This window comes from Camelina sativa, chromosome 11 (assembly GCF_000633955.1).
Source record: "Camelina sativa cultivar DH55 chromosome 11, Cs, whole genome shotgun sequence".
Taxonomy (NCBI): Eukaryota; Viridiplantae; Streptophyta; class Magnoliopsida; order Brassicales; family Brassicaceae; genus Camelina; species Camelina sativa.
In genome coordinates, this window is record NC_025695.1 from 40275782 (window position 1) to 40297078 (window position 21297).

A 21297-nucleotide genomic window follows, 5' to 3' on the forward strand; every position below is an offset into this window, starting at 1 on the left:
GGTCATTTTACATTTCACCAACCACATTACAACACTGACGTTTCATGCTACTCACATTAACTCGATGCTCATATGCACCAAGACCATGATCTGGGCTTATATGGGCCTACATTGGGCTTGAAATAACAGACGGTTCAATAAGTAAACCGGAATAAATATCAATTTATTCAGAGTGGGATCAACACAACGCAAACGCATTCTCTCTCTCCATCGTCAACGATTTGTTAGGGTTTATCATCGAGGCGGAGGAGGAGAGCGATTTCTAAAAAAAGTCGACTACAATGGCTGACGAAGATTACAACGAAGTCGATGACTTGGGGTAATTCTCCTCTCCTGCTCTCTCTCTCTCTCTCTCTCTCTCTATTCATTTTTTTTGTGACTCGATTTCAAAAAGATTCGATCTTTTTTTCTCGATGAATTCGTAAACAATTCAGAGCAAAATTTGGATTAGTCTATTGTCTCTAAATTAACAGTTTTTATAAATGGGTTTCCTCCGATGAAACCTTTAGCTTCGGTTTTGTTCGGCTTAGCATTTAAGGTAGAAACCCTAATTTCATCGGCGTTTGATTGAGAAAAAAAAGCAAGGCGCTTTTTTTCTTGTGAAATCTCAGACTGAATTCTTACTAATTGTTTGATTGTGTGACTTTCAATTGCAGATATGAGGATGAGCCAGTGGAGCCAGAGATTGAAGTAAGCTAAAGTTTCTTTCTTTGTAGAAGAGACATTGATGTTGCTTATTATTGATACAACCTTCTGTTTTCTGATTGTTGTGTGTGTAGGAAGGAGTAGAGGAAGATGCTGATATGAAAGAGGAGGATATCAATGGTGAGCCAATTGAAACAGAAGATAAGGTTGAAACGGAAGCTGTACAACGTCCACGGAAAACGTCCAAGTTTATGACCAAGTATGAGCGTGCACGTATCCTCGGCACTCGTGCTTTGCAGATTAGGTATGGTTCTTTTGTTTCTTCCCCTTCAAATTTCATGAGTATCATCACAACTATGTATTCCTTATCTAGGAGGTCTTCATTTTGTCAAGAAATTATCATCATTTTTGTAAAAACCTTGTTGAGAGTACTTGGTTAGTTAGACTTAGACCAATCTTTGTACTGTCAAGAAGGCTCGAAAAGTTTGATTTACTGGTTTTTGTCTGATACAGCATGAATGCTCCTGTCATGGTCGAGCTAGAGGGTGAGACTGATCCTCTTGAAGTATGCTATTTCCTTCCTTGTTGTTGTTTTCTGACATGTTCTGTTTGTCAGTAAACTTAGATATATCGAAGGCTTGAGCTAATTTATTATGATTTGGCTTTAGATTGCAATGAAGGAGCTTAGGCAAAGGAAGATTCCATTCACTATCAGACGCTATCTACCTGATGGAAGGTGAACATTGCAACAATCTTCATCAAAATTCAGAGTTTTTGAGCTTATATTCTTCTCTTCAATCACTTTGATCTCTTCTTCTCTTGTGACTAACTGTATGACTCTGACTCAGTTTCGAGGAATGGGGAGTTGATGAACTGATCGTTGAAGACTCATGGAAGCGTCAAGTCGGTGGTGATTGAGAATCTGACCAGAAAGTGAGAGAGAGAGAACTCTGTATGTATTTTGCTTGCTTTTGCCCTCATATGGATGTTAAATCTCTGATACTTTAATCACTGAAACTTATGTGTACTGCCGACTTAGTTGTTGGTTTTTATATTCCGAGACTTTGCAAAAACCAGAAGTCCCAAAGTTCAGTAGTTCCAGCATTATTATACATAATAGAAACAGAACATGGACAGATGTACACATTCAGCCTATTTAAGTTCATCATACATTTGATTAAATCAATTCCAAGATCAAGATTTTTCAAAGCAAATGTCTCTAAGTAATATCTTATGATTCATCATCCTTTTTGCGGTAAGTTGCCCTCTCTTGAAGAATCCTTTGGCCCATATACCTACACATAACATGAAGACATTCAGTTAATCAAATCTTGGAACATATTTTGGATCATTCCATTATTTGGTTTATGCATTTACCTTCCAAGCATCATAACAGTAGCTTGAGGGTTAGTCCCAGGAGACTTGAGAAATGTGGATCCATCAATGACCCTTAATGAATCAAGGCCTAAGACTCTGTAATTCTTGTCAACCACTCTTCCAACTTGGCAACCTCCATGGTAATGCCATATAGTCATCACAGTGTCGAAGCAAAACTGCTTCAAATTGAATGATGAGGTTAAGTGCCTCGGCCTTAGATTGGTGGGAACGCTAAGTATTAAATCGAGCAGGCCTTTTATGGTCGCGTCCGGGTACTTGAATTTGGAGAATGCCTTGGAACTGATCACTTTAATAATGGTGTTGATCCCTTCAACACATTTCTTTAGATCCTCTGGATCTTGATAGTAGTTGAACCTCACTGAAGGATTATCATCTGGATTTGTGTTCCTTAGCTCCAAATGACCTCTCGAGACCGGTCCTGCGATTTTCTGAAGGATCAAACCGGCTCTCGTGGTCGCATTCAATAGAGGATCCATGGATTTGAAAAAATCTGTAATGGACTGGGTCGACAATGTTGGAGATGTGGTACTAGCAGTACGACTTGCCTGCATCTTACACAACGAAAGAAGACAGATTTAACATATAGTTTCATAAGTATAAAGAATAGTTTGATAACATAAAATGTGTTAATAGTATATTTATATTATACCTCGTTGAAATAGTTCAAAACACCATCGAAAAATTTACGGGTCCAACTATAAGTGAAGATGACGCCACTTGCTCCTTCAATGTAACTATCAAACTTTGTGATCCCAACGACTTGTATTAGAGAAACCTCGACAGGCGTAGGAGAAGGAATAAAGATTGCATTCATCGGATTATCTCCCATCCCTTGCCCTACCATCGGATGGTCTAAGACCACGGGTTTAATCCCGTGAGCCGCGAGATGAGCCGTTGGACCTATGCCGCTCAGCATCAACAACTGCGGGCTCCCGATAGCACCCGCGGACAAAATCACCTCGTTCATTGCGTTCTTCTCTAACTCTACCTTGTGTAACACTCCGTTTGCGTCTTGAAATATAACTCCGTATGCTTTTGGCCTTGGCCTTCCTGTCCAAAACGTAGTTTTTGTATCTTTTAGTGGAAGTGGACATATAAAACCAAACCAAACTAAATCTAAACTGTATAGTGTATTGATGACTACCCCAACTACATACTTAAAGCTCTCATTTTTTAATATCCTCTCCGTTTCAAAATATAGAGCTAAAACACGCATATTAAGAAATAACTACTTTAAAAAAGTTTAACCAATCATACACAATACTACATAACATAAAATATGAAATTAATCTAAAAGTTGAATAAAAACTTGAAAACATCCTATATTATGAAACAAAAATATTTCTCTAAACATCTTATATTATGAAACGGATGGAGTGTATACAACAGCTTAATATGGTTTATATGACCACCCTAATTATATAGATGACCGTTTCTATAAAGACATAAACAAAAAACAAATGTGTAAAAGAATCAAATACCTTTGGTGGTGAAGAGAATCTTGTGAACAGAAGCGTGCAAGTAGACAACAATGGTCTCCGGCTTAGCATATTCCAACAAATCAGCCGCAGTGTGTCTATGACCAGCACGGTCAAAGATCGTACCACCGACCTTAGTCCCGTTGATATGATCGTACGTGAAACCATTATACGGAAACTCACCAGCCTCTAAAAGCCCATCTTTTAACGCCGTTTGCCATCCCATCATGGGCGGTTGAAACGCTATTTTTTTCTCGACCCACTCATAAGCAGCTTCAACTTCATCGCTCTTCCACTCAGCCTCCTTCACGTACTCATCTCCCGCACGTGTGTAGAATCCGGCGTTTAACACCGAGCCTCCACCGAGGACGCGGGCACGTGTGTTGTAAACTCCGTCCTCGGATACAAAAAGCTGCGACCACGATTTGGGAGATGTGTTTGAGAGTGTGTTGGCGAAGTTTCCGATATCTGTGGCCGTCGGATTATCGTAAGGAGCGCCGCCTCGTTCGAGAACCAAAACGCTAGCGTTTTGAGATAGCGTTGCGGCTAACGCGCAACCGGAGGTTCCTCCTCCGATGATTATGTAGTCGAACCGAGCGAACATTGGTGCAAGTATTGCATCTTTCATAAAACTGTAATAGCCAGCTTCACGTAAAAAATAACAATTTTCACTATTTATTAATACGATAAGTTTCAAAATGCTAATTAATATATATCGTCACACATTGAGTGATACGTAAAAAAAACAATACCTTGATCTGGAAAACACAAGGCATGGGAGATGAATGTTACGACGAGAACAATGCGACCTAACCATAATATTTGTAAACCCATTACGGTGAAAGATTATGTTTGAATCTTTTATATTTAGATTAGAACAAAAAATAAGAATAGGTTTGATAGAGTTTATATAAGATGATGCATGAGCCTCTTTTCGTTCGTCTTTATGAGAGGAAGCTTTTATGGTTCACCAACACTTATTTATTGGTCCTAGATACATTCAAAGATTTTAGGGTCTTGGTTAATTTTTTTTGTTTTTTTTAAATTAAAGAAGGGATGTTCTTGTTTCTAGTTATGTGAATCTTTTTGCAACTATATAAATTTCCTCAATCGTAATATATATGAAGTTACAAAAATAATATTACTGTTCCATGAAAGTCTTGACTCATCAACAATTTAGTATTCGTTTATTCTCTTACATGTAAAGATCTTATCCCAACCACCTACTAATGAGTAATGACAACATGCATAAAAAATCTTAGTGCACTACTTCTTTTTACAAATTATATACCACACAAGAAGACATTTGAAACACATTTTGCATGTATTTTATAGCAATATAGGTTTATCATTAATATGTAGATCTATCAAAATCTACATAGATAGTTAAAATACGATGACAGTTTTATGTGTAAATTTGTATATGAAACAGTACTATTCAAAATGTGCTATCTATCTACCCAAATTCCATAAATTTATTACGAAATACAAAATAAGCAGTTGCCAGTTGGGGAATGTACTAATGTCCCTTGTTAAGAGAAATAGGAGTTAATGAGTTATGCAAAAGTCACTTAATTGCTAATTTCGTTACAAGTTTGAACTTGGTATATGTCTAAGACTGAGAGCATAACAAAGTTCACAACACCGTCAAAAATAGAAAGAAGTTAGCTCCAACTACGGACTGCCCACTACTTTGTTTATATATAAGGGATACGTTTATCCAATTCTCTTTATTAAAGTTTTTGCTTATAAAAAACGTGCATTTTTCATTAACTGAATTATATAGTAATCTATTCATGGGAATGTTTATGAGTTATGATGGATTTAGTGGTTCAGGGATCTAAACGTATCGAGTAACGTTGGAATGACATCTACCGATCGATCTATCTAACTTTTCTGAGCCTACCTTTTGTTGCCGGGCCTCAATTTACTGATTTTTTTTGTTTGAAAATTTAATTTCGTTGTTTTCTTGTTTCTCTTTTTTTTTTGTTTTTCCAATTCTCTTTGTATTTTTAGTGGATTTTTTTCGAAAACTTCAAAGTTATTTGTTAAGTTTTATAGATTTTCAACTTAATTTGTTTTAAAAAAAACGAGTGGACTGACACATTTTTGTTACACGATATATCTCTTTTAATTTCTACGAAAAGCCTTTAGAAATTAGAATTGCTGAAAGGTTATGAAAACAGCCAAATACAGGGTTTTTTACAAATACAACCATCATAAAAGTAAAAGAATTTGTGATTATTAAGGTTTTGAATGGTTGTATGGTATGGTGTAGACTGGACTATGTATACCAATATTTTGGTATGTAAAACATTGGACCATAGTATGGAGAAGACTAACGCTTTGAATGGTTATATAATTTGCTCCAGACCCGATTAAAATTAGACTAGTTCACACTTAATTTATCATTCACCATTGCGTATCAGTATACATTGTTGCATATTAAAAATCTCCATATTAGTATGCATCTAAGCATACAATTTCATACCATTATAAATTTATAGTTAGTCCGCATTTTTTATTTTACTTTTCAAAAACTCCATATCTGGAGCAGATTATATAACCATTCAAAGCGTAAGAGGAATAAAGAGAAGATTTCAAATATCTTTAGTTGCAACTTACAAGAGGAAAGAGTAGGCCAAGTTTTGGGCTAATTATTACTCAACATTTTGGGCTTGTGCTGCTTCTATAAGCCCATTACGTAATTTAGTTAAAGTTTAGTTCTGAGCTTCTTCTTCTTCTTCTTCACTTCCGATTTCTACTTTATCCGATCAGATCAGCGCCGGCGAGAATCTAGAGTAAGCTTCTTCTCACTTCTTCTACTGAACAAGCTCGATTTTAAACATCCTTAAGATTCATTAGTATCCCAATTCGATCTCGATTGCGTTCAATCATCGTTTTGTTTCGATTTGTCCTTTTTTGCTGTGGGATTTTGAACTCGTTCGTCTGTTGATTTTGATCTTAATTAGTGAACTAGCTATGTTAATCGCACTAGAATGAGATTATCTCTGATAGTATAATGAAATCGATTTGGAGTCGTAACCCTAATTTATTTATGTGTGTGTATTTGAAATGTGTTTATAAGGTGAAGAAGAAGAAGAAGATGAGTGTGAAGTAGTTAAAGCTGCTAAAGTATACCGTGACCTACTCAAAGCAGTGGTGAAACATATTGGTAAAGAAGACCACAAGGCTCATTTCGTAGACTTTGTTAAGCAAGAGTTTAGGAAAAATGCTGCAAACTCGGAGAAGATGAACCTTGCCCGCAACTACGCTTTTCTTCTCAATAGCATTCATTCTCACAAGGTGAAGTCTTTTTATTTATTTGTTACTAGGAAGCATGATCTATATATCTAACTGATCAATGTAAACTTGTTATTGTAGGATTTGCTGTTCTCATACAACATTGCGGTTGATAGAACTGAAGAGATGAAACGAGTACTTAATAAATCTGCAGCGAGTGTAGGTCTTCGTCTTCCCGAGGTTTACGAGTCATGATCATATTCACTGCTTTACGCGTTCGTTCCTCTCTTTGTCTTTCCGGGAGATGAGCCGTTTCTGGTTACTTCACTTCTTCGGACAGATCTTGGGTAAATTTTTGAATAATTGTGGTACTAGATGTAGCCAGCCAGAGAGCCTTTCTTCTTTAACCCTCTTGAGTATTGAAACCCGATATGTGTGGGTTACAATTTTTGTTTGGGTCACATTTGTTTTGGCATACAAATATGTGTACCAAGAACATATTTATGTTCTTGATATGTTGGGATGAACTCACCAAAGTGAGAGAGCTCAGTAGCAATTGCAAATTCTGATATAAAGAAGGCAGCCAAAGTTAATGAAACAATCTTCCTTAAATACTTTTAGTTTTCCTATAATCAAACTCGTCTTGAAAACTTAAAAAGCTATTTAGAGGCACCTGTTCTTATCATGTCTATATTTGGATGAAGAGTAGAAAATGGTAAACGAGATTTATGATGAGAACGTAGAAATTACTAACCATATGGGTTTTATCCAAAAACTCTAAAAGGCCACCCACCGCTTGTGTTTGTTTTATCTGGTTCTTGTATTTTTCCCTTTTATTTTCTTAATCATTCTTTTAAGGCTCTGGTTCTGGTAAGCTTTGCCTTTATCTAATAGCTGAGATCAATAGAGAGAGCTTTGAGCTGAGCATAGTAGAGAAAAGAGTTATGGGGAAAGGAGGGATGTCTCAAGGAGAAGGCTCAAAGGTTGGAGAAGAGAACATGGCTGCTTGGTTGGTTGGTATCAATACCCTTAAGATCCAACCTTTTCTTCTTCCTTCTGTTGGTAAGACAATAATTTTCTCTGGGATTTAATTTATTTGGATTGTCCTGTGATCTTTCGTCCAAAAGCCATGGAAACTGATAGATTTATGTTCATACAAAGGTCCTCATGATGTGAGAGTTAGGATGAAAGCCGTTGGTATATGTGGAAGTGATGTTCATTACCTTAAGGTACTTGTGATATAATCAGAGAGAAACTTTGGTTCGTTTTTTTATGGCTCTTGACATGTTTTGATTGGTGTAAATGTTACCAAAAAAAAGACCATGAGATGTGCGGATTTTGTGGTGAAAGAACCAATGGTGATTGGACATGAATGTGCTGGGATCATTGAAGAAGTAGGTGAAGAAGTGAAACATCTAGTGGTTGGTGACCGTGTTGCTCTTGAACCTGGGATCAGTTGTTGGAGATGCAATCTCTGCAGGGAAGGAAGATACAACCTTTGTCCAGAGATGAAGTTCTTTGCAACCCCACCAGTTCATGGCTCTCTAGCTAACCAAGTGGTTCACCCTGCGGATCTATGCTTCAAATTGCCTGAGAATGTGAGTTTGGAGGAAGGAGCAATGTGTGAACCACTAAGTGTTGGTGTGCATGCTTGTCGTCGAGCTGAAATTGGCCCTGAAACAAATGTATTGGTAATGGGAGCTGGACCTATTGGCCTTGTCACCATGTTGGCCGCTCGGGCTTTCGGTGTGCCTAGAATTGTTATTGTGGATGTTGATGAGAACCGTTTAGCTGTAGCCAAACAGCTCGGTGCAGATGGGATTGTTCAAGTGACAACAAGCTTAGAGGTTCTTTACACTTTTTTTACTTGTCAATCTTTCTGAAACATAAGTGTGCTGATTGTCTAAAGATAAGAACCCGTCCCCTTTCACTTTTGCAGGATGTTGGTTCTGAGGTTGAACAAATTCAGAAAGCTATGGGGTCAAACATTGATGTGACATTCGATTGTGCGGGTTTTAACAAAACCATGTCGACAGCATTAGCAGCCACTCGGTGTGGTGGTAAAGTCTGTCTTGTTGGAATGGGTCATGGTATAATGACTGTCCCTCTCACTCCTGCAGCTGCAAGGTAACCTCTTTTGAGTTTTTACAATAACCATTAAGGTAAGAAACTTTGAAAACAATCGCATGATCCACAAGTAAATGTGTTATTTTGAGACAGGGAGGTAGATGTGGTAGGTGTGTTCAGGTACAAGAACACATGGCCTTTGTGTCTTGAGTTCCTGACAAGTGGTAAGATTGATGTAAAGCCACTCATAACCCACAGATTCGGTTTCTCTCAGAAGGAAGTGGAAGACGCCTTTGAAACCAGTGCTCGTGGGAGCAATGCCATCAAAGTTATGTTCAATCTCTGAAAACAATCTTTGCTTTCTAAGTTTCTGTAATAATGATGCTTCTGTAACTTTGTTATCAACTCTGAATCTCTCATGAATAGATAATCCATTATGACAAATTGACCATACAATCCAAACGTTACAAGACAAATGCTGAAATTGGACAAAAAGGGACCTAAATTCTCCCAATTCTGTCTCAAAACTCCCAACATGAGAAGATCTTAGCCACTGTCCATCTCATCAGACCGTGGCTTTAACTAGGAGGACCTCAACAAGAAAGAAAAATTTCAACAGATCCATATATAATGGTACAAGAAATCCGTAGAAAACAACTCTTTGACGATCGCATCAAACTTTCTCAAGACGAAGCCGTGGTTGGTTCAGTGCACCATTTCCACACTTTAACTTGACCAGTTCCGTCACCCGTGAAAAATATGCCCCCAGGACCTATCTGGATCGCCCGTATCTCTTGCTTTGCAAAGATTTTTCCCCTCTCCGTAAATCTAATGAACGAAGCTAAGCTATCAGAACCAACAAAAGAGGAAGAATTGAAGAATTCAGACATAAAAGTTGCAAGTCTTACGATGGTAAGTCGTAGAGGCGCAAGGTATTGTCGTTGCAAGAGCATAACAAAACTGGCTTGGCCTCTGCATCATGTACACCACATAAAGCTAACACTCCCTGAATCCAATTTAGACATTACCAAAATTTGTCAGTTTACATTACATATAGAATAGGGATCATAAGAGAGGGTAACACATTGATAAGAGAAACCATACATGTTCTTCTTTGTGAGTGTATGTCACTTCCAAGTTGCCACCTTCGCCTGCAGCCCATATCTACAGTGGAAAGACACACATCAACGAGAGAAGAACGAAATTTCCAAGAAAAGTTATAAAGTTAAAGAAAGAAGAATTAACCTTAACAGTGTTGTCCAATGAACAAGACAAGAGAAACTGATCCCAGCAAATGAGAGACATCACAACTGATGTATGATCCGTGAGTGTTTGTATACACTGCAGATTATCCAAGCTCCAAACCTATATTAAACAAAGAACATATAAACCAAAGAGATTAGCTCAAACGAACAAAAAAAGGGAGTTTTAAATTCAATGATGATATAAGTACTTACTTTTATAGATTTGTCCATGGAACCCGAATAAAGTCTGTTTGCCCCAACATATAATGTAACAACTGCAAGTGTGTGGCCTGTCAGTGACGCCGCTGGTTCAAAGCAGTTAGTGGCAGTATTATATCTCCATGCCAAAATAGAGCCATCCTGAATATAAAGTAAAGAGCTTGTGACTTACTATACCAAAAGCCGCCACATTTCGCAGAGATTTCAGTACACAAAAACAAAATCACTTGGAATCTTACCTGTGTACCAGCGAAGAGAAGATCAGTTCCCACAACAAGAGAATACACTTGGCCAACAGGTCCATTTAGACTCTGGTCTGCATTGGTTTCAATATTCCACGCCTGTATCAACAACAATGAGTCAATGAGATATTACCCAACAAGCATCTACGAAGGGTTCCTCGATATCTATTGTGACAGTCAAAGAAAAGTACTGCTAAGAGGAATCATTCTGAGAACTTGCCTTGACAAGATTTGGCATGCCAACCAATAGCCACGGCCCTTCACTAAGCACACAGCCAACTTCCCCACCAAGTTTGAGTACTCCTGTACACTAATCAAAGAGAAAACAACAAAATCCACAGTAAGTAAACTTGATAAAGACTTTCACAAGTTCGGTAATGCAATCCTCATCTACGATCAGGATCACCGAATTAGACACTTCTTTTCCTAATGTGACAACTAAGACACCAATTGCCATCAGTATATCTGTACTCATTACTCTACTTGTGATTCTGTTGATACACTCTACATCTTAACCAAACAATGATAACAATTCGTTAAACAATCCATCAAACATGGTTCTCAAGTTAGCTACTCTACATCCTAACCACACAAATCTAGCTTAAAACAAAAAAAGGTACTTTGAGCAAAACCATACCTGTCCAGAAGCACAATCCCAAACACGCAAGGACTCATCTTTACTCCCAGTATAAAGCTTATCAGAGCCAGAAGGCAAAGCAATACCACTAACAAGCTTCTCATGACCATCAAGCTGAGTCAACAACGAGAAGCTATCTCCTTTACTCCAACAATGCAAGTATCTACACTTATCACCATAACTGCAATTCCCATCTACCCAAAAGTTGCAAACTTTCTCAGTCTTCGTCACCGTTCTGTTCCCACCAAACCTCCCCCAGCTACTACTCGAGTTCCCGTTAAACCCAGGTCCTCTCCGATGACTCGGACCCGCAAAACCAGATTCCTCAGCGACCCTTTTGTTCGTATAACCCGGACCCTGACCTTGACCCGGACCAGGACCCGGTAATTCTCTATGTAAATAAGGGCAAGGAGAACGATTACAACGCCCAGCTCGCCAGTGGAAACAAACCTTTTGTCTTGTATCCGTTGGTGCCATCGAACGATTTGACCCACCACCACCGCCACCTCCGCCGCCGCCGAGTCTATTGAAGACTCGTTTGTTTCCTCCGTTCAAATCAAAATCCATGTTTTTTTTTATTGGCTCCTCTCTCTCTCTCTCTATAGATTACAACAACAACAACACCAGCAACGGAGACAAATTAATACAAGAAAGAACAGGACTTTAGCTCTATAGGTTGTTTCAAAAACCTGATCACGGATAGATTAAATCAAGCGGCAAAATTGGAGAAAACCCTAGAAAAATTAATTACCAAAAAAAAAAAAGAATCTCGAACAAGTAGTGTTGAAATTATAAAAATTTGGGATTGTTGTGAATGTGTGAACTGTGAATTTAATGAATGGAGAGAAAAAGAGAAGAACTTGAAGTGGATTTGGATTTTGGTTTTGGTTTATAAGCTTTTCGGGGATCTTCGTGGAGAGGACAGAACTAGTAGAGAGAGAGAGAAAGAAGAAAGAAAGTGAAACAACAGTCGCGTCAGCTTGACGTCTATTGTGTAATTATAATTTTACCCCTATGATGGGTCTATTTTACAAAATTACCTTTTTAATGTTTAAACTCGGTTGAAACCGGTTCTGATTTAGACCGGAACAACAAAACCCGGTTGATTTGAGGAAGTTCATTGGCTTTTTTAGGTCTTTGAACTTTTTGCTATACAATTTTTTATTGCTATCTTTCCTTTAAAAAAAAAATCATATATTAAAAGTCTACTATTTTAGAAAATAATATATATTATTTTCTATTCAAAAAAAAATATATTTTATTTAATAATTATTTTATAATAGTCTTCTCAACTCAAAGAGAGGAAGAAAACTAGTGAAGGGAGACTTGTTTTTTTTTTCAAAAATGAAAACGGTAGCAAGTAATACCTCTTTTTTTAGTGTTTGCTCAGTGGAGAAAGATACGCATGATTTGGACAGTGTGGAGGACTGGCCTTTACCACACAAAGCCGTGAGAAGTTGCAGGCCACAAATAAATATTGTACACTTTTTTCTTTTTGTTTGACAAAAGTATGAAGGACCACAATGTATGTTATATTATTAGTGTAATTGGTCCAGAAAACTCTCTTAGTCATTTTTCTCCTTCCACGTGGTTGAAGGACTATTGTGTAAGAGATTTTCACAATTTTAAAATCGGCTGTCGAATATAATACTGCAGATGCTACGAATCAAAATGTTTATTCACTCTGACTCACCCAAAAAATGAATTCAAAAGCATATTATTATTGCAATCTTTCTAGCTTCTACTACCAATGTGCATGTCAAACAAACTCACACCTCCGTCGACCAGATTCTTAAACTTCTGGTACACCAAAAAAGAAAAAGAAAAAAAGCAGGTACGGAACTACGGACCAATCTCAGAAGTCCAAACAATCTCTAACTAAATAAATATTCAAAAAAAATACAATCAAAACAGTCTCAAACTCCTTCGTGATGATACGTCAAAGTCATTATGATTCTAACTTGACACATGGTGTGTTGTACACCTGAAATCTATCCACAAATTCAGCACCAAAACTAGAAAATTTGATATCTCTAGTTTGACCAAAATCTGTTACACAAACAAAACATTTCAAAGAATACATGACTAATATATAATAAATGATATACTATTTATGACTCCAAATTTTTTGTACCAAAGAATACATGATATAATACGTAACTACGGACCAATCCTAGAAGTCCAAATAATCTCTAAACTAACTTATTATCAATTTATCATCCAGAAACAACTTTTTTTTATTTGAAAAAATTCAATCGTTAAAATTCCAAAGTGACATGTCAGCATCACCGTCAAAGTCGTTAAGGTTCCAGCAAACTTCCGGCGGGGGCAAAAGCATCCCCTCAGCCATATTCTCAAAAAAGTTGGGCATCCCCAAAACTTCCTCTTCATCCATATAAAACACACCACTACTCTGCTCCTCCATTACCATTCTCCTCTCCCCTTCCCTCACAGCCTCCGTCTCCGCCGCAGTTTGCGATCCCTCCGCAGTCACACTCTCATTCTGAAACGCCATCGCAGCTTCAGCCGCCGCTTTCTGAATCTCCTTAGGACAAGTAGTCTCAGGGATACGAAGCCGCCAAGCAGAATCAGCGAAATTGAGACAAGCAGAGCGACCACGGAGAGCTAAAGCAGCAACGTCGTGAGCACGAGCAGCCATTTCAACCGTTGGAAAAGTCCCTAACCAAATCCTAGATTTCTTGTTAGGCTCTCTAACTTCACAAACCCATTTGCCAGAGTTCCTCTGACGAACTCCTCTGTAAATCGGATGACGCGTTTCGCGAAACTTCTTCCTCCCAGCTCGTTTCTTAGGACAACTCGAAGCTAGCTTCGGTGAACACTCACTACTGTCTGAAACCGGAGACCTATGATCGGGTACTGAGAGGAACGAGTCCGAGAAAGCAGAACAAAAAGGATTCATATTTGTGTGTTCCGGATAAGATGTTTAATTTCTCTTTCTATCTTTTTTTCTCCTTTTTTTTTTTCAGGTGTTTGGAACTTTTTGAGATATTTTTATTACAAGAAAGTGAAGTTGTGTTGTGTTTTAATTTTTATTTTATAAGAAAAAAAAAAAAGTGAGACAGAACACGGAGGGATCTGGTAAAGACAACTGTCCCACGGTATTTTACTGACACGTGTCCTTCTGAATCACTTTACTTAGTCCGAGTGTATTGCCTACTGTGTCGGTTTTGGATTCGATAGCTCAGTTTTTATATTTTAGTTATTATATTCAATTTCGATTAAGTTATGTTCGGAGGAAGGGAACGATTTAGCAAAAAGACAAAAGAGACTTTAGTTTAAAGTGAAAGAGATGGGTTAGGGATGACGTCATCAAGACACGGTTTCGACATTTGGACTGAACTGCTCTCTTTTTGGTTCGAGAGGTGAGCCACGTTTGAAAGGACTGTGCGTCCGCCGTCGAGCCACGGTTTTGTGTTTTTTTTTTTTTTTAATTATGACCCACGCGCTTTCATGAGATGTGGGTCTTTTTTGTTTTTATTCATTATTTTTTTTGAAAATCTTCTGGATTTTTTGGTCTAATGCTTTATTTTTGGAAATCCTTTGGACTATTCATTATTCTATGGACTTTCTTCTTTTGGCTTCTTTTTTTGTCCTTTAAATCATTTCTTCTTCTTTCGTTGAGTCGAATTATTATTCTTATTATTTAACTAAGCCAAAATTGGATACGTGGCCAAGGCTGGTTCTGTTTCTTTGCTTTACTAACCTTTTTTGGAAAGTAATGTAGTATAAAATTTTGCTTCTAGAGACACTAACTTTGGTTTGGTTGGACGTTGGACGATTTCAAAATTCGAGTTCTTTTTGGTCTTGGGACACAAAAGTTCAAACAAAACAACAAACACTTGCCTCCATTCGGTTTGCTTTGGAAATAAATTTAGATTATTCGGAACAATTAAAATAAATATCATTCATAATTAATTTTGGTTAGTAAAATAAAATAAACTTGCAGTCATATAAAAAAAAATATTATTTTGAAGTACTGGAAGAATTGGGGGTAAGCGGTCGAGCTATAACGAGTCGACAAAAACTACTTTTATCAAAGGTTAAAAGATAATTTTATATCAGATTAATCGATATGAAAATGTTGAGGCACTTACTAAGTCGGCTTGCTGTAAACAAATACTAATGTAATAGCATAGTCTTTGCAGGTTGGTTCGGCTAGTTTTGCCAACTCCTAAATATGGATCAGAGGTTGACCATCATCTTTACTATGTAGAATGAAGGTTTTCTATTAAAGAGCTCATCATCACTATCACTCAACACAAACCAATTAACATTCATAAATGCAACTCAATCACCATGAATTAGAAGAGCTCATCATCACTATCACTCAACGCCAAAGTCTCATATCAACTCTGTACATTCGATTGAACACCAAGTAAAGTTCTCCACTCGCGCTCTTGGAGTTTTGACTCTAAGATCCAACTGAATCATCACNTAAGCAGAACAAAAAGGATTCATATTTGTGTGTTCCGGATAAGATGTTTAATTTCTCTTTCTATCTTTTTTTCTTTTCTTTTTTTCAGGTGTTTGGAACTTTTTGAGATATTTTTATTACAGAAAGTGAAGTTGTGTTGTGTTTTATTTTTTATTTTATAAGAACAAAAAAAAGCGAGACAGAACACGGAGGAATCTGGTAAAGACAACTGTCCCACGGTATTTTACTGACACGTGTCCTTCTGAATCACTTTACTTAGTCCGAGTGTATTGCCTACTGTGTCGGTTTTGGATTCGATAGCTCAGTTTTTATATTTTAGTTATTATATTCAATTTCGATTAAGTTATGTTCGGAGGAAGGGAACGATTTAGCAAAAAGACAAAAGAGACTTTAGTTTAAAGTGAAAGAGATGGGTTAGGGATGACGTCATCAAGACACGGTTTCGACATTTGGACTGAACTGCTCTCTTTTTGGTTCGAGAGGTGAGCCACGTTTGAAAGGACTGTGCGTCCGCCGTCGAGCCACGGTTTTGTGTTTTTTTTTTTTTTTAATTATGACCCACGCGCTTTCATGAGATGTGGGTCTTTTTTGTTTTTATTCATTATTTTTTTTGAAAATCTTCTGGATTTTTTGGTCTAATGCTTTATTTTTGGAAATCCTTTGGACTATTCATTATTCTATGGACTTTCTTCTTTTGGCTTCTTTTTTTGTCCTTTAAATCATTTCTTCTTCTTTCGTTGAGTCGAATTATTATTCTTATTATTTAACTAAGCCAAAATTGGATACGTGGCCAAGGCTGGTTCTGTTTCTTTGCTTTACTAACCTTTTTTGGAAAGTAATGTAGTATAAAATTTTGCTTCTAGAGACACTAACTTTGGTTTGGTTGGACGTTGGACGATTTCAAAATTCGAGTTCTTTTTGTTTTTTTTTTTTTTTTTGGTCAAACGAGTTCTTTTTGGTCTTGGGACACAAAAGTTCAAACAAAACAACAAACACTTGCCTCCATTCGGTTTGCTTTGGAAATAAATTTAGATTATTCGGAACAATTAAAATAAATATCATTCATAATTAATTTTGGTTAGTAAAATAAAATAAACTTGCAGTCATATAAAAAAAAATATTATTTTGAAGTACTGGAAGAATTGGGGGTAAGCGGTCGAGCTATAACGAGTCGACAAAAACTACTTTTATCAAAGGTTAAAAGATAATTTTATATCAGATTAATCGATATGAAAATGTTGAGGCACTTACTAAGTCGGCTTGCTGTAAACAAATACTAATGTAATAGCATAGTCTTTGCAGGTTGGTTCGGCTAGTTTTGCCAACTCCTAAATATGGATCAGAGGTTGACCATCATCTTTACTATGTAGAATGAAGGTTTTCTATTAAAGAGCTCATCATCACTATCACTCAACACAAACCAATTAACATTCATAAATGCAACTCAATCACCATGAATTAGAAGAGCTCATCATCACTATCACTCAACGCCAAAGTCTCATATCAACTCTGTACATTCGATTGAACACCAAGTAAAGTTCTCCACTCGCGCTCTTGGAGTTTTGACTCTAAGATCCAACTGACTCATCACTTTGGTACTCGTACTTCTCATCATCTTCTACAAGCCAATATCCCAGAATCTTCAAAGCCTTCACGCTGATCTCATTGTTTTCATGGCTTTGCAGGTTCTTGATCTTTTCTAGCCCTTCTGCACCTTCAATCAGCAGAGCATAACAGTTCCTGTCTCTTACATTCGTCACAACCTCTCCGGCCTTCAAAATGTTTTCTAACCCATCCAGACACTTTGAGAGGAAGCTGGTTCTTAGATCTGGACATACTAGAATATCGCATAAAGGTTTTATGCAACTCTGCTTCACCATGTATCTGAATCACACCAATGGAGAATGTGAGACTTGATGATCTATAAGCACGCCAAAGTGAAAAAAAAAGAAGAAGACAGGGACGTACTTGATTTGATGAAGAGAACCACATACGACCACACCTAAAATTGCCCATACAGCTTCTTTCTTTATGTCAATATCAGCACTTTGAGCCAGATTGACCAAGGTTGGAATCAAATATTCATCAATCACTGACTGTAATCAATAGGGGGAGAAAAGAAAGACAAATAAACATTTAGCGATAGCAAAAGACAAAGGATGTATATCGCAAAGTAGCAACAAAAGCTACTCACCTGAATTTGTTCTACAGTGCCTGCAGTGATGTTTGAAATCACCCAGCAAGCACTCTTCTTTATGTATTTCTCATAGTTTCGAGTAAGTAAGTTGTAAAGAACTGGTAAAGCACCGCAATTGACCACAGACTGAGGAATAAGTTCAAAGAGAAACATTCAGAGCCCTAAGAGGAGATGTTTAAAACAAAGCATTTTGTTGTTTGGTTACATTCACGGGACATTTGTGATAAATATGAATTACATACCTGTGTTTGCTGATTATTTCCAGCAGTTATAGTCCCAATGGTACGAAGTGCATGAACAAGCACCGCTGGAGAAGGGTGGTGTCTGCAAACCAAAAAAAAAAAAAAAATGGTCAGCCTTCATTATTCGAACATGTCGCAAAAGGGTTTAAATATGTTCTGACTTCTGAGAAGCACTAACTTGAGCAATTGAACTAGTTTTGAGACAAAGTCAGCCTCAATCAAACTTTGGATACCATCTTCAGAACCAGTAGAGATATGAGATAGTGCCAAGCAAGCATTTTTCACGACTTCTTCATCGTTTGAATGAAGAAGTAGTTTAAGTGCAGGGAGAGCAGGTTTCATCTGTTGAATCATTGCTTCATATGTTAAGCATTGGACGTATACAAACAGAGGAAACAGAGGAGAGAGAAGTAAGAAGACCTGATCGAAGGTCAGGGGAGGTTGGCCACAAAACAAGTTACACAAAGTCCGAGTGCCAATCCTGAGCGTATTACCGTTGTACAGAAGACTTAACAGTGGCATCAATACCCCTAACAGAAGAACAAAGTCACGGTACTTCGTTGAATGACCAGCAACGTTACCCAGTGCGCATATAGCCTACACAAAGTAACTTCAAAACTCGTAACTGTGACAAAGCATACATACATATCTACTAAACAAGTAGAATACATACCTGCTCACGGACAGACTCTTTAGGAGAACCAAGAAGCTGAATTANATTAAGAATGGAACAGCGTCGTGATCAACTAACTCATTCGGTTTTTCAATAGCAATGTTTGTGAGAATCCAAGCTGCCTCATACTATAGAAAAAGATCATTGAATGTAAACTGGAATCAAAGATCATCAAAAGATATTTAACTTGATGAGGAGGGACGTTTTCTTCTAACTTGAAGCCTAGAGTATTCATCCTTGTAAAGAAACTGAACGAGACGAGGCACAACTCCAGATCGTATAACAGCTTCACAAGGAATAGTTGTATCTCCTGGAAGAAAGATTCGAGTTAGTGAATAAAAGAAGAATCTTTCGAAATCTAGGTTTCAAGAAAAGCAATGAGAGGAAAAAAACAGAGGATTTTTTTTTTACTCCGTGATAGAATATTTGTGATCTTGACAGTAGATTCAAACTGTAATGCAAGATCATCTGACATAACACCATCGATCATAGCTTGTGAAACTTCTTCCACCTACGGTGAAAGGAACACTCCATCAATCGAAACCCTAAACCAATCCCAAACTCACCAGAGAGTGATTGATTACTTGTGAGATAAGTTTAGACGAACCTCTGTTTTCCGCGACATGGCTTTCTCCTCTCCAAAAGCAATTTACAAAACTTGAAAGAGAAACCCTAGAAATCTCTACTGAACTGTGTGAAAGAGAACGGTTTTTGCAATTGAGCAAGAATGCAAGAAAAGAAAACAAGGAGCGAAAAAACGAAAGCACGTGAACTTTTAAAGAGGCGAACAAAAACAAAAAGGGGTTTGTATATAAAATTGAAATTTAGATTTTGATTTAAACCGGATTATAACTTGGCTTATGTAAGAATGGTTATGCTTTTGACTTCAATTACATCAATCAACCAGAGCTCTTTCGAACCAATTAACTAACAATCAGAGGATGCAACTCAATCACTATGTATCAGAAACCAAGCTCATCGTCACTATCATCATCACTATCACTCAACGCAAAGCCTCCTTCATACTCCACCCATTCATCTTCCGCAAACGCAGACACATTAAACCTCCCAAACCCATCACTCTCCACTGTCATCTCCGCCCTCTCATCCTCATCATACGACAATGAAAACAACTCATCTCCACTACTAAACCCCACCTCATCCTCCTCAAACAGTGGTCTCTTCCCTGGAATCAAATCCTTCTCCCCTATCTCTCCCTTCTCCACACCAATCCAAGGCACCCACAAATCAGCATGCCTTCCCAAAGCTCTATCCCTATCACTAACAACCAAAGTCCCAAGATCAGCCTCCCTAGCTTTCCTCAACATATCTGAAAAATCCTTATCATCAGAAACCAAAACCAACCAATCAATCCCTCTAGTCATAGAATGCTGTATCTGTCTCTTCACAGCCCAATCAGCCGCTTGTGGCTTATCCTCCACAGTCTTCACATAAACTCCAGCTCGCCGTAGCTCAGCCTCTAACCCATATCCAACTTTAGGAGTCAACAACCTCCTCGCTGCTTCATTATACTTCTCATTCCCTGAAACATAACGTTCTTTAAACTTCTGACGCTTCTTACCTTTCAAAGACCTCATCCTATTCACTTTCTTCTGTCTCTCTCTCTCATGAAGCTGCTTGAAATGTTTCTTCAAGTCAAGATTCGTTTTACACTTCCGACCACAAACTCCACATATGTAAGGCTCGATCGGGGTCACTTCTCCTTTCCTCTCCATGAAATCAAGACTCCTCCTTTCACGTCTCTCTTCGACGACCCAGTGAGGTAAATGGATAAAAGCATGACGATTTGCGTAAGCGGAGATCTCAACGACTCGGCCGAGCTTCTCTGCGACTTTACGGAGAGCTCTAGCTGCTTCGTATGGTGGTCCTCGTGGTGGTTTGTTGTCTAAGTCCCACAAGACTACTACTTTCTTCTCCTTTGGAGCAAAGACACCTTCTTTGTTTCTTACTAAGTCGATTTCTGATGAAGATGCTGATTTGAGACATGATTTGATCGGACGTAGACGGTGAAGTGGGAAGGTGACGAGTTTAGGGTTTCGGAATTTGGAATCGGAGAAGGTGAAGAAGTGAGATTTGTGGGAAAGGAATGGTTTTGGATAAAGGGTCTCAATTAGATTACAGAACAAACTCATTGGGAGCTTCCGGCAATGGAACCAGTGAAATTGGCTTAGGTGATTAGTGTTTTGAGAGAGGTTGGTTTAGGTCTTGTGGACACGTATCAGAGATGGTCCCTCTGGTCCGGACAAGTTTGGGTGAGGACTGTTGTTATCTAGCATGTCCGGCGAGGAAGACGACGGCTGTGCGGATGGATATGCCTGCCTAAGTAAAGTTTATCCTCTCCTTTGGTTTTAGTTGTTTGAGAGCCTCTAGTTCGACTAGAGAGACTTTTTTTTTACCTATGTTGTTTTTTTGTTTGTTTTTTACTTTCAATTCTCATAAAGAAATTACATAGGATGTGAAACTGTTAAAGATGCATGAGAAACATTGCAGTAACCACTAATGGGAAGAGGAACATAGTGGACATGATGGTATCTC

At 37.9% G+C, this 21297-nt stretch overlaps 8 protein-coding genes across 8 annotated transcripts; 3 read left to right on the forward strand and 5 right to left on the reverse strand.

Moving 5' to 3' along the window:
* On the forward strand, positions 168-1702 carry LOC104725704 (DNA-directed RNA polymerases II, IV and V subunit 6A). The gene is made up of 6 exons (XM_010444406.2): positions 168-319; positions 657-690; positions 780-949; positions 1159-1210; positions 1314-1381; positions 1494-1702. Exons 1-6 carry the CDS (start codon positions 282-284, stop codon positions 1561-1563), a joined length of 432 nt encoding a protein of 143 aa, XP_010442708.1. The 5' UTR covers positions 168-281; the 3' UTR covers positions 1564-1702.
* LOC104725703 (protein HOTHEAD-like) lies at positions 1620-4438 on the reverse strand. The gene is made up of 5 exons (XM_010444404.2): positions 4274-4438; positions 3525-4166; positions 2693-3093; positions 2023-2594; positions 1620-1940 (listed from the first exon to the last, which is right to left on the reverse strand). Exons 1-5 carry the CDS (start codon positions 4353-4355, stop codon positions 1877-1879), a joined length of 1761 nt encoding a protein of 586 aa, XP_010442706.1. The 5' UTR covers positions 4356-4438; the 3' UTR covers positions 1620-1876.
* On the forward strand, positions 5850-7327 carry LOC104728812. The gene is made up of 3 exons (XM_010447741.2): positions 5850-5874; positions 6610-6827; positions 6906-7327. The coding sequence occupies exons 1-3, from the start codon at positions 5850-5852 to the stop codon at positions 7017-7019; spliced, it is 357 nt and encodes a 118-aa protein (XP_010446043.1). The 3' UTR covers positions 7020-7327.
* Positions 7592-9275, forward strand: LOC104725706 (sorbitol dehydrogenase). Its single transcript, XM_010444408.2, has 5 exons — positions 7592-7826; positions 7926-7993; positions 8084-8611; positions 8704-8891; positions 8985-9275. The coding sequence occupies exons 1-5, from the start codon at positions 7709-7711 to the stop codon at positions 9175-9177; spliced, it is 1095 nt and encodes a 364-aa protein (XP_010442710.1). The 5' UTR covers positions 7592-7708; the 3' UTR covers positions 9178-9275.
* On the reverse strand, positions 9248-12135 carry LOC104725705 (zinc finger CCCH domain-containing protein 63). Its single transcript, XM_010444407.2, has 8 exons — positions 11174-12135; positions 10757-10846; positions 10534-10635; positions 10289-10435; positions 10077-10196; positions 9936-9995; positions 9740-9837; positions 9248-9659 (listed from the first exon to the last, which is right to left on the reverse strand). The coding sequence occupies exons 1-8, from the start codon at positions 11738-11740 to the stop codon at positions 9515-9517; spliced, it is 1329 nt and encodes a 442-aa protein (XP_010442709.1). The 5' UTR covers positions 11741-12135; the 3' UTR covers positions 9248-9514.
* On the reverse strand, positions 13260-14181 carry LOC104725707 (dehydration-responsive element-binding protein 1D-like). Its single transcript, XM_010444409.1, has one exon. The coding sequence runs from the start codon at positions 14091-14093 to the stop codon at positions 13425-13427; it is 669 nt and encodes a 222-aa protein (XP_010442711.1). The 5' UTR covers positions 14094-14181; the 3' UTR covers positions 13260-13424.
* On the reverse strand, positions 16971-19045 carry LOC104725709 (importin subunit alpha-8-like). Its single transcript, XM_019232299.1, has 7 exons — positions 18742-19045; positions 18489-18665; positions 18247-18410; positions 18069-18150; positions 17824-17952; positions 17598-17725; positions 16971-17513 (listed from the first exon to the last, which is right to left on the reverse strand). Exons 2-7 carry the CDS (start codon positions 18588-18590, stop codon positions 17198-17200), a joined length of 921 nt encoding a protein of 306 aa, XP_019087844.1. The 5' UTR covers positions 18591-18665; positions 18742-19045; the 3' UTR covers positions 16971-17197.
* On the reverse strand, positions 19181-21124 carry LOC104725708. Its single transcript, XM_019232294.1, has 2 exons — positions 19349-21124; positions 19181-19252 (listed from the first exon to the last, which is right to left on the reverse strand). The coding sequence occupies exon 1, from the start codon at positions 20892-20894 to the stop codon at positions 19704-19706; it is 1191 nt and encodes a 396-aa protein (XP_019087839.1). The 5' UTR covers positions 20895-21124; the 3' UTR covers positions 19181-19252; positions 19349-19703.

What these genes read in the sequence shown, in the direction of transcription:
- LOC104725708 (XM_019232294.1), bottom strand. Translation starts at nt 20,894, where the DNA reads ATGAGTTTGTTCTGTAATCTAATTGAGACCCTTTATCCAAAACCATTC.
- LOC104725703 (XM_010444404.2), bottom strand. Translation starts at nt 4,355, where the DNA reads ATGGGTTTACAAATATTATGGTTAGGTCGCATTGTTCTCGTCGTAACA. An exon ending in GATTCTCTTCACCACCAAAG is followed by an intron (nt 3,094 to 3,524) that starts GTATTTGATTCT and finishes CGTTTTGGACAG; the next exon opens with GAAGGCCAAGGCCAAAAGCA. An exon ending in ACTGTTATGATGCTTGGAAG is followed by an intron (nt 1,941 to 2,022) that starts GTAAATGCATAA and finishes TGTTATGTGTAG; the next exon opens with GTATATGGGCCAAAGGATTC.
- LOC104725709 (XM_019232299.1), bottom strand. Translation starts at nt 18,590, where the DNA reads ATGCCACTGTTAAGTCTTCTGTACAACGGTAATACGCTCAGGATTGGC. An exon ending in GCACTGTAGAACAAATTCAG is followed by an intron (nt 17,726 to 17,823) that starts GTGAGTAGCTTT and finishes TATTGATTACAG; the next exon opens with TCAGTGATTGATGAATATTT. An exon ending in GGTTCTCTTCATCAAATCAA is followed by an intron (nt 17,514 to 17,597) that starts GTACGTCCCTGT and finishes GGTGTGATTCAG; the next exon opens with ATACATGGTGAAGCAGAGTT.
- LOC104725707 (XM_010444409.1), bottom strand. Translation starts at nt 14,093, where the DNA reads ATGAATCCTTTTTGTTCTGCTTTCTCGGACTCGTTCCTCTCAGTACCC.
- LOC104728812 (XM_010447741.2), top strand. Translation starts at nt 5,850, where the DNA reads ATGGAGAAGACTAACGCTTTGAATG. An exon ending in GAAGACTAACGCTTTGAATG is followed by an intron (nt 5,875 to 6,609) that starts GTTATATAATTT and finishes TGTGTTTATAAG; the next exon opens with GTGAAGAAGAAGAAGAAGAT. An exon ending in ATAGCATTCATTCTCACAAG is followed by an intron (nt 6,828 to 6,905) that starts GTGAAGTCTTTT and finishes TTGTTATTGTAG; the next exon opens with GATTTGCTGTTCTCATACAA.
- LOC104725704 (XM_010444406.2), top strand. Translation starts at nt 282, where the DNA reads ATGGCTGACGAAGATTACAACGAAGTCGATGACTTGGG. An exon ending in ACTCGTGCTTTGCAGATTAG is followed by an intron (nt 950 to 1,158) that starts GTATGGTTCTTT and finishes TGTCTGATACAG; the next exon opens with CATGAATGCTCCTGTCATGG. An exon ending in GTGAGACTGATCCTCTTGAA is followed by an intron (nt 1,211 to 1,313) that starts GTATGCTATTTC and finishes ATTTGGCTTTAG; the next exon opens with ATTGCAATGAAGGAGCTTAG.
- LOC104725705 (XM_010444407.2), bottom strand. Translation starts at nt 11,740, where the DNA reads ATGGATTTTGATTTGAACGGAGGAAACAAACGAGTCTTCAATAGACTC. An exon ending in CATTGGACAACACTGTTAAG is followed by an intron (nt 9,996 to 10,076) that starts GTTAATTCTTCT and finishes TTTCCACTGTAG; the next exon opens with ATATGGGCTGCAGGCGAAGG. An exon ending in CGCCTCTACGACTTACCATC is followed by an intron (nt 9,660 to 9,739) that starts GTAAGACTTGCA and finishes TTCGTTCATTAG; the next exon opens with ATTTACGGAGAGGGGAAAAA.
- LOC104725706 (XM_010444408.2), top strand. Translation starts at nt 7,709, where the DNA reads ATGGGGAAAGGAGGGATGTCTCAAGGAGAAGGCTCAAAGGTTGGAGAA. An exon ending in TTTTCTTCTTCCTTCTGTTG is followed by an intron (nt 7,827 to 7,925) that starts GTAAGACAATAA and finishes GTTCATACAAAG; the next exon opens with GTCCTCATGATGTGAGAGTT. An exon ending in AAGTGACAACAAGCTTAGAG is followed by an intron (nt 8,612 to 8,703) that starts GTTCTTTACACT and finishes TCACTTTTGCAG; the next exon opens with GATGTTGGTTCTGAGGTTGA.